Raw genomic sequence first — 13,306 nt, forward strand, 5'->3', positions numbered from 1 at the left:
AAAAAAAAAAAAAAAAATCTCTCCAAATGAGATGAGCAGCTAGTGAGCGCTGTTTTGATGGAAAGTCAAAATATAGTTAAAGGGAGGCTCTGACAGTGGGGGGTCTGTAACACAGAAGTCGTTCAACTGACAGTAAGTGGAGATGCTCTGAATTCTCAGCAAATTTTCTCTGATCCCAGTAAGGAACCCATCCAGAGGGATAATTTGCATTTTCACTGGAATACTGGTGTTCCATTTAGCGGTTATATAGTAGTTATTGTCTTCTTAAGTATGCATACTGCCAGATGTAAACCGATTTCAGGGGTTTTTTTCCCCTCACAAGATTTTCAAGTAATTGGAGTTTAGAACAAAGAGAAAGGAGAACATCAGGTAAGTTTATTATCTATTACTTACAATGAATGGAGTATTTTAATACAATATGTAATAATACCACTAGTAGTACTTGACTTTTATCAATGAATTATAATGGAGTACTGTATTTTAATACAATGCACAGTATTGCTACTAGTATTAAAATTTCTTGGTGTTGGGGCTGAGCTGCTAGAGAGAACCACAAGGATGGCTCTTGGTAGCTGACAACACCAAGAGCGAAACACCCACCAAAAACTCAGACCAGCAGCCACAGCTCCTCACCTTTAAAAGAGGTCTGTTCATATATGCAGTACGTAGATAGTGAACACACCAGGCTAATTAATGACTGGCAAATCGGTTAACGTATCTGAAATAAGACCAAAGCAGGACTTTTGTTATAGTTTATGTAACGCATTATGGTACTGCAATAGTAAAAGAAGTGTAAGTCAGTCAAGTAGACAGATCGATGAGAGTTGTCATTAGGAGTTCTTTCATATACAAATGCAGGTAAGGCTGTCATTGTACGCTGCCTGTGAGACAATTGTTACTACTGCGACAATGAGATTCTCATTTCTGATGTACATTTTTTTCAGACTTGGTGTTAAAAACCTGATGTTTTAATTTTTTTTATATATTTTTTTTTACTAGTTTCGTATAAACCATTTTTAGTAAGTCTCCCGTCTAGCAGATGGATATGTAGCAGCCTATCAATACATGTGCACAAGGAAACATTTGTACATATTCCTTTCAGTTTCTGTATGAGTAAGAATGTTCTTCACTTTGTCAATTTTCAGATAACATCAGATTTGGGTTTGTGCTCATTTTATAAGTGAGGCCTCAAGGTGTTTTTTTTAATTGCTCTAACTTAAGGAGTCGCTTGCAGGAACATGAGGCAATTGTGATTAAACTATTTGGTTGAGCACACTATTCCTACTTTTTAAAGGATATACAGTGGTACCTCGGTACGCATCCTTAATCCGTTTCAGATTCTTTGACTTGTACCAAACAAATTTAAAAGGGAAAATGATTAATCCGTTCCCATGGAAAAAAAATCCTATTGTTTTTGGCATATTATACATTGATGGAGTTGTATAAAATAATTTAAACACTGCTTAATACTAAAATACATAAATACAAAAGCAATTATATGAAATAAATGAAAGTTTAACCTCAGTTTACTTTTTAATAATGTCTTTGTTTTTCACAATCGTAGATATCGTCGTTCTTGGCATACGGTATGCAGCAGCCGAGTCCAGATGCCACCTTCATGCTTTTCAACAATCAATTCAAATTTACGTGAAAAACCACAAAATCAGGTGAAAATTCAGAGTTATAGCCTGGGTTGTTAACTGAATGCTATGAACTGACGTACTGACACTCGTGGGCAGTCGTGGCTTTGTCTTGAGAGAGGTGAACAAGGGTAGCATGCAAGTCGTTTTCCAAACAAAGGTCGTATACCAAGTTGGACTTATTCCAAAGCGGACATATACCAAGGTATCACTGAAATTTCGTGTGGGTATAATGTATTTCAAATGTTACGTATGACAGTGATGTGGTTTACAACCCTAGAGGCCTGAGCGAGGCTCCTGCCTTGGTTCCTGTCCAGGTTACGCTTACCAAAGGATTTCTCTCGAGTTGCCCCCATTTTGTCTCTCCCCAAACCCCCTCCAGGACTGAGTGTAGTTCTGAGGGTATTTCTGCTGTATACCTGAATCCCTTTGTGTGTGTTTTTGTTTTCATCCTCCTTAATTAGGGTCTTGCCAAGTTACACTTTGGTTCTCCATGGCCGAGGGACAATAAAGTTTCAGAAGAAGGGACCTGCAGTAAAAGTCACTGACCTCATGTTTGAGAATCCCTGTGATTCTGGTTGATGTTGCTTGCAGATTTCTTCTTCTTTCCCTTTAAGTTTTTTTTCTCTTGACCACAGTGGTGTTCATTCAGGAGGTTTTTTTCCCCCCTTTCAGTAAGTTTTTCAGCTTTCACTTTTTAAAAATTGAAGTGTCAGAACTCTGAGAACTACAAACATTTTGTCTTGAGGACGTACTGATGCAGGTTGAACCCAAGTCTGAACATGTGAGGACTGATCCCCGGTCTTTTTTCTTACCAGTCAAAACACTGTCCATTTTTCTAATTAAAGTGTCAGATGCCAGCCAACGTAGCTAACTTTGACCGCCATACATATGAAGAGATTTAAAAACAAGGAAAACAGAAGTAAAGTGCCTTTTTGTTTTACTATTTACTTGTCCCTTATCGAGTTTATCAAAAACAAAGTCAATATTAAAATAAACATTAGACATGACATCATAAACCTTATCATCACCACCGCCATTTAAATACTGATTTCACATAATAATGAAGTAGAAACATTTAACTAAACCCCTGCTTTGGATTTTATCCTTTTTAAAAAAAAAAATAAAAAAAAATTGCATTTAAAGAAATGAATAGGTTCATGATTCTGTGAGAATTCATCTTGCCTTGTCCACTTGTTCTTGTTTGGCCAGCACTAAATGCCATACTGCCCGAAAGACGCCTTATACGCTGAAAGCAAGCCTGGTGGTCCAGTGCCACACACTCCGCGCACAGGGCCGCTGCTCACAGTAATAGTGGAAACGTCTTTAAGTAAAACTCCTAACGAGCCTAACATATTAGAACAGATAACACTGGGCGCCTCACTTCAGCAGCAAGCAGGGCCTGTAGATGGATTCCCAAAACAAAAGTTTTCATTTTCTTTCTCTGATTGATCTTTTAATAGCAGTGCTGGGCAGATGCAAATAAAAATCAATCCAATAAAAATGTATCTTAAAAAAAAAAGAAAAAAAAAAAACAGTTCAGCATGCACTGCAACCACTGATGAGGCACACAATTCTTGGAGAAACACAGTGTGGCAGCCCGCTGTGGGCATGCTGGAGTTTTCTCAAGTTGCACATTCAGTTGCCTATTGTTGTAAGCCCACCTCGTTTCCACTCATTTCCATTATTTGCTCAGGATGGTAGTTTAGGAATAAATGGTTATGACTTCACTTCCTCCTCCTCGCACCAGCAAGACTCGCTCCAAGCCTTCTGTCAACACCTCTAAAAATTCCATGTCTTGAAAATACAACATTAAAGAAAACATCTGCCATGGTAGATGAAAGCACACATGGCGCCACCTTGTTTGGTTTTTTGAATCAGAATTAATGCAGCCGAAAACAACCGCTTCAGTCAATTAACCTCCTTAGCGTTAACATTTACTCCTGGAAAAATAAGACAATAATGTGGACTTTTTTTTTTTTTTTCAGCAAGAAAAAAATGTTACTATGTCTAACAGAAACATGTAAATGCCAAAACATCAGTATAGATAGCAGGAAAGGCATGCCGAGTGTCCACTGCTGTACACGACCGTCATGCGGTATGGTTGGAAACGGCCACCATCACAAGACCCAGTGCTGCTGCAATCAGAACAGTAGAAGCCTGTCTCTTTGCACATTTTTCTTATCATATTTGCTTTTTCTTTCATGAGAGGTTAGAATGTTAGCACCTGATCTGCTTGATCGATGTGTTACTGTGGACTTCCACATTTCTCCTAACACCAACATTGATAGTTGCTGCATTATGAGCAGCACTTAGGACCTTAATGTCTTTCTTAGCCTTCTACTTGAATGCAATAATTTTGCCTTTTTTTGACACAAAGCTACGTCCACCATAGTGAACCTTCAAGGGACCAAATTCACCAGGAATATCATATATATGCCATTGTGCCCTACTCATGAATATCACACGAGTTACCACAGAGTGGCTGGACACATGCAAACAGTTGTGATTTTTTAGAGTATGATGATATTACATCTACAAAGATGGTAGCAGGATACTTTCCTGAATGTTATTCAGGCTTAATGCTCCGCATCTCATGACAATCAGTTAACCCAAGTCCTACTCAGAATGAGCCATATTTACGTAGAATTCGGAGTCTGAGAGACACGGAGGTTGACACCAAGGAGGTTAAAGCTCAGCTATTTTCACTCGGCCAAAACACACATTTCAGCCAAGTTGGCTTTGTACTGTTCCCCCATTTAGCTGATTAATGAGTGATGACTAAGGAAATGTCTTCTGACACTTGGCCAACTCACCCCACTCCACAGTTACCAGTTGTAACAAGAAGGATACAATTTTCATCCCCTTCAGTATTCCGTGGTGGCCCAGGCATATTCAGCAGTACCACTCGAGCATCGTGAGACTTGTTGACTATTACCTCGTTTAACTTGACTGCCGTATGCATGCGTCTTACGTTGGACTGATCACTGCAAGAAAACAAAAGGTTCAGTGAGCACTTTAAATGATTTGAAACCACCGCTAGTGTCACTAGGGGAGGCAGCTTGATGGCCGAGGTCTCCAGGACTCTGAACAAATCCAAATCACATTATGTGATATCATCTACTGTTGAATTCTGCTCTGTACTTGTAATATTTCTTTTGCACTATTATATTGTATTGAGGATTACTTGTGTTGTGTTCTGTGTATTGTATTGTTTTAACTCCATTTTGTGAAACCCACTGCACACCCAATCTACCTGAAAAGGGGGTCTCTCTTTGAACGGCCTTTCCCAAAGTTTCTTCCATTTTTTTTCCTACTAGGGTTTTTTTTGGGGGGAGTTTTTCCTTGTCTTCTTAGAGAGTCAAAGCTGGGGGGCTGTCAAAGCCCATTGTGGCACTCCTTGTGTGATTTTTAGGCTATTCAAAAATAAATTGTATTTTATTGTACTCTGTCAAATGTGTCATCTAGCTTAGTTAAACTGGAGGAGTTGTTCATGTGTGAACCTTCACCGTGTCTCTTACTCAGTGTGTGTTCTAGTTGTAAAGATAATTATTTAACACAGTTTGATCTTTGCTACACAAAATGACTATATGAAATTAAGATTATTTATATTTAATAATTATTTAAAATTTAAGTGGAAATTACTGAGCTGCATTCTCCCTCTTAACTTCCTAGCCTGCACCATTCATAGCAAAAGCTCTGCAAAAAATGATGGAAATTCAACTTCCTCCGAGCTATTGGCAGTAAAATATATACTGGCAGTTCTACAGTGTGGAATAGCTAAAAGACCCCGAGCTCAAGAATGGCCAGTATTTCACATAGGACCCTACATATTTGGCAATTTTGTTAAATTGGGACAAAGTCTGTGTGTCTCAACCCAGGAATTTGCTCAACAGCAGCTGCCATGAATGCCTCACCCGAGTCGTGAACCAGCAACCTTGAGATTGTAAGGACGCACACACGAGCCCTCGCAGCCTCAATCAGAAACAGAATTTCTTCTATTGTGGCGAGCTGAGCAAAGCCTGACATTACAAGCACAGACGCACTCCTTACAGCTCAATCCAATTCTTCTGTCACTCAGTGAGCCGCACGGCCTGTCGGTGTGTCCTTCAAGCTTAAAGCTTGCTGCTTTGCACGCAGGCGAGGCGTCCATGGAATCTGCCACAGAGCAAATTCCCAGACTGAGACAGTCTGGCAGACAGATGTTGACAACCCATGTAGTTGTTTTCTTGGAACAAAGATCCCTAAATTTAAAACTGCACTTCACTTGGTCTTTATAGTAAGGAAAATGGAAAGAAAATTACTTTTGTGTAACAGAAGGCACTTGGGACAATTCCTCTTTAAAGTTTTAGCAGAGGATAAATTAAGCCTGACATTTATTTGTTTGTAATTGTATTTTTCCATTTTTGAAAACAGAAGAGAGCAGACAGAAAAACAGTCTCCTCTGCTGCCTGAAAAACTGAATTCAAAATGCATTAAAGCAGGAGGGAGTTGCCTGATCTACACAATACACCTTTTAGTGCAAAGAAAATACATAATGCTACATTGAGAAGCCATTTAAAAAGCATCTTCACAGTCATTACAGCGAGGCCTAGGGTGTCACTAAGGCATGCGAGTTGTTCTGAAGAAACACCTGGCGGCTCTGCATGGCAGGGCAGCACAATTTGCTTCTTGGCAGAATGTCACAAACTCTTCAGGGGTCCTGAGATTTGATTTTCACCTGTTGGCTTCTGCCGCTTTTTAGAAATGTTCAGTTCAATATGGGGCTGGGCTTTGACCTGTTCATCTGAGGATCTCTGAATTCTTTTCATTTGGCATCACGGTTTCTGTTTGTGTTTAGTCATTATTTTCCTGATGCGGCTTTATAAATACACTGAAACTAACCGCATATTGTTTATTATTGTAACGCATCTGATTGTAATTAACTTGTAACAATATAATGGTCCAGGGAATAGCCATAGTATACCAAATACCATAACTGGTTTAGCGTTGTTACTCTCACTTCTCCTATTTCTTCTCCTTCTATTTCTTCTTCTTCTTTCAGCTCCTCCCGTTAGGAGTTGCCACAGCGGATCATCTTTTTCCATATTACTCTCACTGCACCACTCAGAGTATTTATATCACTGTATCTGAGTGTGAATCACAGCAGCAGCTGATCGGAAAGAGAATTATCGGTATACAGCTTCAAGGACACGCTGTCTCAGCCACTGCAAAACGTTTCAAAGCCTTTCCTGTACGGACCTCGCGGTTCACAAACAGTTTCATCCCAAGAACTTTAAATGCAGTCAATCAATTGCACCTTATAGAACTGTTAGTACTTATAAGTACAATCACCCCACTGTAAACTTGCACTACAGTTACAATATCACACAACCTGAGCCACTTTATAAAGCGCGTATTTACATATGATGACGATATCATTTTTAAGGTGAAATGCAGCAAAATATGTTTGTTAAATTATACACATAAAACTTTAACTTCATTTAAATAATCTATATTCTTCACTGGGAGTGTCGTTAGGATAGAATAATTAAACATGTACTACGAAGATATTTCAATGTTCTTTAAACGTTTTGAAGAATCGGCGCTAAGCTTACAGATGGCTTAACTTCTATTACAGAGCTGATTGTGTGGCGATCGGTTACTTGGGGAATGAAAGGCAAGGACTGCAGTGACGGCTACGCCAACATATATTGAATATAAAACAGAAAGAGAAAATAACAACACAGCTAAAAACGCAGCGACAAATTTCGGCAAAAGTTAAATGTTTGTGTCATGAGCACGAGGCGGCTATGCAGTGTCTGCAACGGACGTGGCCACCCGCCGTGCATAAGCTACCTTACTGACATTGGCGGGCGAAGGAGCCACCGATTCTTCCTCTGCCCAGTGCCACCACAAGCCTAGAGCCGCCCCTGAGTACTGCTGCAATAAATTATTTCATCGAAGTGAAACACATTTTTAATAACGTGCTTTAACTCCTATCATCATGAAAATGACATCACGTATACATCTCAGTATTTTAGTTATTCAGAGAGCTGTGATATCACGAATGTAATGGACTCTGTGTCCAGTTGGAGGAAGAGAGCCAGTTTAAGAAGCAAGTAGTGATTCACACACATAGGCACATAGAAGATCAAATACAAAACAAAGCATTTAACGTGCTACTTTAATTACGATGTGATTTGAGAAACTGGTTAATTAAACGATTTAAAGATGAAGTTTATAATGTTCTACTTTAATGACAAAATAAACTACGTGATTAAAGTGGAAATGTCGAGATTGAAGTTGACATTTATGTAGCGGAAGAACGTGGAAGTTGGAGTACGCACAGATTCCTGCATCTGGATTTTTCTGTGCGTAAGCAGATTTCAGCTTTTGTGCTTACGACATGTTATAGTGCGAGTTCTACGCACGGCGTTATACATGAGGCCCCACGACTTAGAGTGCCACAGCAAAAGAGCTAAATATTTATATCAAAAAGAGATTTCAGTTATTGATTTTTAACAAATGTGTAAACCTTTCTGAAGACATGTTTACACTTTTGTCATTAGGGTGTAGATTAATAAGCAAAACGACAACTGTATTCATTTCCAATTAAAATTACAACAAAATCAAGTTTGCAGAAAGTGAAGAGATCAGAATACTGTTTACATCCACCATACTTTCAGATAAATGTGAGAGGACTGAATGCCCCCACATGTATTTATTTTTTTATATTAAAATGTACTTTCCACAGTGTGTACCATCTGACAAGTGTATACCCACATTCTTTCAACAGCTGTTTGTTTCACTTTGCCTTCAAGTTTATTTCATATAACAGACACTGGATGATAAGCCCTTCTGACGGGACATATCTGAACTGATTTTGGGACACTTGAAGCTAATTAAAGCTAATTTTGAGTTACAGTGTCAATGAGTTTGAAAACATATTTCAATAAATGTCATTACACAATCTAACACTCATATTTTAACATACTTTATATTGCATCTTTTGGCAACAGAATATGAAAAATGTACTGTAAATGGCATAAAGACTTTCATAAATATTTTCACTGTATGTTGTGGCGTGTGGTATTTTTGGGGATGCCATTAAAGCATTTTGATTTTTTTTTTTTTTGAAGATACATTTTCCCCCCAGAAAATCTGCTATCACTGTAAATGAGCATGGCTGGAACTCACCCAAAAAGAACACTCTGAAATTCAAGTTTACAGGGGGGCTGCTGCAGAATGTGACACACGATATTAACTGATTTAAGATAAAAATGAAGACTGGAAAGGTATGACTTACGGCCTCATGCTGAGAATGTCTCGCAAGCCTTCGAATGTCGCAGTTCCATGTCCCTTGGCAGCCCGGACTGAAGCCAGGTACTTATCCTTTGTCCAAGTCATATGGACCCGATCTGTACGCTCAGACCCTGTGGCAGCCCCCGTGTCCGTCTCGTCGTCGTCGTCGGAGCCTATGCTGGTCAGTCGCAGCATTGAGTTCCTGTCTTTGACAAGCTGGGCCTAAAGGAGCAGATCACGAGATCAGAGGCTTACATTCACATAACTGACTTACACTCCTGTCATGAATGTTCAATTAACGCCCAGAATCACAGGGATGTAGAATCTCCACTTCAAGACCCTCCATTGTGGTTAATAATTTATGTGTCACTGTCATTTGTAACCATACTTTTTAATTTCTTGTTTATCTCTTTCTACGTATTATTTATTTAGCTTATAATGCATAAATAACCAAATCCATGTCTATACAAATGTCTGTTATGTGTTAATTTTAATTTTATCTTAAAAAGTTGTCTCATAATTGTGTGTTGCTTTAGGGTGGTTGCCTACATCTCCTGTCTGACGCGAGGCAGCACAGTATCAGTGCACTGCGTGATCTGTTTGGGGACTCTTGGTAATTAAATTGTTCGAAAATCTTCAGTCTCGCCTTGACATTCCTTCTTCCACCTTTTTCTACAATCTGTAGCTTTGATCAGCACTTGAGGTACATGGTGTCACCCATCCATCTCTTTTACTCTATGATCATCTTCTTATTCTCCCCTCAGAAGGCCTGTCTGACCGCTTGACTCTCTCTATGTAAGAATTCCTAGAAACCCCCTACCCCTCATCTCTCAGTGGTCTCAGGAGCTCACAATCGCACATTATCCTCTCCTTTTAAAAATACCACATTTTTGGCAAGAAGTTCCAAACATCGATTTAAGTTTGTACTCTTCATAAGCTACATTTAATGGGTCTTAGCCCAGATTCCCTTGTGCGCCAGATATTCATGCACACCTATGTTCCGGTTTTGTCCTCCGTTCTGAATTTCCGTACCTTAATCACTTGCTGTCCCGCTTCAATGCCATGTGAGGAGCCACATATTCTTCTACTCCTAGTCGTTCAAGCCTTGTTCTGTGAGTGCACCAGCACAAACTCCTATGTCAGAGCACTGTAACTCCTAAACCTCTTCTTGCCTGTAGGTGGAAGACCCCCATCTATCTAATTATGCTAAAGAACTGACTGTTTACATTTTACAAGCTGATCCAGTGAATCTATTCCTAACCTGGGGTGTGCTGCTTCCTGTACTTTTATGTGCTGGTGTGGTTGGTTATAAGTAGTAATAATTCTTTACATTTATATAGAGCTTTTTCAGGCAGAGGGGAAAACACATGACCACCGCCAATGTGCAGCATCCACACTGATGATGTAAAGGTAGCCATTTTTTTGCCATTACGCTCACCAAACATTAGGAGAGAATAATGAGAGGGCCAGAATGATTGTGCCGTGGTGAACAATTAGGGTACATCCTGCTCTTTTAGAAAGATACCCAGGGATTTTTTTTAACCACAGAGCATCAAGACTTTGGTTTTGCGTCTCATCCGAAGTAAGGCACCATTTTTACAGCAAAGTGTCCATATCACTGCACTGGGGCTTTGGCATCTGCACACAGACCACAGGGTAAGCACCCCCAATAGCCTCATAGCTAAATAATCTTCCATCCAAGTACTGGCCGGGTCCAAACATCCCACCTTCATTTGGAGATGGTTGGCACTGCTGCAGTTCTTGGTGGTATGGGACGGCATAGGAGGGGTGCCATGTGGATTTATTTCACATGCTGATTGTTTCTTTCTTTGACATTTTTTTTACTTTGTTAAAATAAAACATAGATCGCAAACTAGTGTCTCATAAGCAGTACAAGATCAAATGATAAGACAATATTTCAGATTTAATCTAAAACACATTATGTCAGCCATACATGAATTGGTCTTGGCATCATTGCTACAATATAAAATACTGGACAATACAAACACCAGACAACAAACAGAGCTGGCACCAGTGGTGCGGTATGATGGCAAAGCAGGGTCAAGTTCTCGGCGGAGTACAAACTAACAAAAGTATCGGTGACAACTAGGATGTGGTAGGAAAGGAAGGTTGGGGGGGTTTACACCTGAGTGTGTCGGCTACAGAGATGACTTGTAGTCCGAGTGTTGCTTCTTGACAAATGTGTTGATATTTACTTCTTTAAAATATACTCTACAGGTGCTTTCAATACTGCAGCAGGTTTCTTTATTGAGATGCATAGTGGTATATTAGCGTACTTTGTGTGACAAAGAACCTCAACTGTCTTTGGCTTGGTAGTCTGCTGAATAAATGACTGCTGTGGTTAAGTGGAGTCTACACCAGTCTGCCTTGCTCTATTCTTAGTGCCAGCAATGAACAAGTCATCCATTGAAGGAAGAGGATAGCCAGTGGTGGTCTTGGCACATTGACCAGCCTGCTGTTGCCTGATCTTAAGCAGGGAGGATGCAGAAGGGAACCAAACTGTGACAGGAAAAGAATGAAACGTAATCAGGATGGGTAGAGAAACGTTGAGTTTCTTTAGCTGCCGTACAAAGAGCGGTCTCTTCTGTGGTCTCCCAAAAATGGAATGAGAGGACACTGTAACTTGTTACTTTTGAACAAACTTTAGCAGAGATCAACACCTTTTCCTGGAGGTGCCCAGGAATTTATTTTGGCTGTGACATGGTAAGACTCTGCAGCGTTGACAACTTCACTTTCAGAGTAAAATGATTTTCATGATCAGGTTTACAATTTTCTGTTCTTATTAACATATAGTTCCAGGGGTTTTGATTGGTAATGTTTTTTGTTCCCATTTGCTTTTAATAGTTAATTCATATTTTACTGCAGGATGATACTGCTGTTCTGGGATTGTTTTGTTGATGGTTCCTACACTGCTGCTAGAAAAGCTTTGTGAAAGTTACAGGACATGTAATAGTGTTCAATCGTGGCAAATAAAATTTGTTTTTGTCGTGTTTCTCTTAGTAGGTCCTGTTCTGAACTTTATCACTCTTCATAAAAATACATAGTCTTAAACATTCTGCACAAATACCACACTAACTTTAGACTAGGGCTGTCCGACCAAATGTTGCTATCCAAACATAATTCAGATTTATTTTTAAAAATCGGGAGTGGTCTTTCCTCGACTTTCTCGTATACTCAGATATGGGGAGGGACATTTAAGGAGTAAACCGCAAGACAGTGATTTTATTTTTATATTATGTACATTAAAGAACCATCAACAACAAATCAAATTAATTAATATATTGAACAATTATTATAAAAGTTGAATAAATCGGGACTGCAGCTGCATGAATAAAAGGTAAAGTACAACTTCTGGTTAGCGGAAATAGCTCAAAAGTTGATAGAAATCTATGTTTTGTACCTAATACTTGTATGCAAAATTAGGTTGACTTAAGTGAAATTGTAATCGTGTTTTACACACACAGACATAAATCCAAAAACTGTATTTTTTGGACTCCAGGAGGTGTAAAACGTTGAGATTCATCAAAATCTCGAAATTGAATTTTTGGAGGATTCTAATACTTTCCCTGTACTTCATATACAAGAAAGTAAAAAGGTCTTATTCAACGGCAAGAGTCGACATTAAATTGTAAAAGAGCACTTGCTTATTTTACCCACAGTCATTTTGGAATCGAGTTACTCCGGACAAGTCGCAGTATTTTACGGTATTTGTTTTTGCACTTCACTTCCACAAGCAGCATTTCCATAATTCTGAATGGCTCGCTTGTTATCTTCAACAGTAAAAGTTACAGCAAGACAACACAGTTTTTCTTCTTTCTATCCCACTACTCTGCACTTTCATCTACAAGTGTACTCGGGACAGTTTTTCTAAATGCAGCCTTTAAAGTATAATTTTTCTTTACTAAATAACTGACTGTCATAAGTCTGGCTTTTCTTTCACTATAATGCTTTAAAATTCCCACTTTAAAGAGCCTTGTCATTATTAGCCAACACGTTGTGTCCCAAAATTTGTCTATATCTTATGTAGTTACTGATTGTGACACATAATGCTTAAAAAAAAACAAGGTTTAATTAAAATTCTTTAGTGAGGGTGCAATTTAATTAAAAATATTGCTACATCTGCAAAGGAGAATAAAAGCTGAAAGACTGTGCAGACCCTGACTTCATACAGTGATGATCCCCTGTGAGTCCACAGGTGCCAACTTGCTTTTTCTTCTGAATGGCACAAAAACTGGACACCTCCAAAATAATAAAATAAGCCCACCTTTGACCTGCATACTCTTTAACTTTGTTTGCCTTTCTCACCTCGTCCCAATCTTACTAACTGACTCATATTCCTCCTGATCTGTGTCAGGACAGCG

At 39.1% G+C, this 13,306-nt stretch overlaps 1 protein-coding gene across 1 annotated transcript in view; it reads right to left on the bottom strand.

Annotated features, from left to right (window-relative positions):
• Positions 1–2,572: 2,572 nt before the first annotated feature.
• LOC120516297 (solute carrier family 12 member 6-like) overlaps positions 2,573–13,306 on the bottom strand; it is an 80,642-nt gene continuing 69,908 nt past the window's right edge. The window contains exons 23-25 of the mRNA XM_039738265.1: positions 8,929–9,146; positions 4,494–4,627; positions 2,573–3,437 (exon numbers count right to left, since the gene is read on the bottom strand). Of these exons, the coding sequence (XP_039594199.1) occupies positions 3,346–3,437; positions 4,494–4,627; positions 8,929–9,146 (444 nt within the window). The 3' untranslated portion in view covers positions 2,573–3,345. The remainder of the gene's footprint in view (positions 3,438–4,493; positions 4,628–8,928; positions 9,147–13,306) is intronic.

Source organism: Polypterus senegalus, chromosome 1 (assembly GCF_016835505.1).
Source record: "Polypterus senegalus isolate Bchr_013 chromosome 1, ASM1683550v1, whole genome shotgun sequence".
In the NCBI taxonomy this organism is placed as follows: Eukaryota; Metazoa; Chordata; class Cladistia; order Polypteriformes; family Polypteridae; genus Polypterus; species Polypterus senegalus.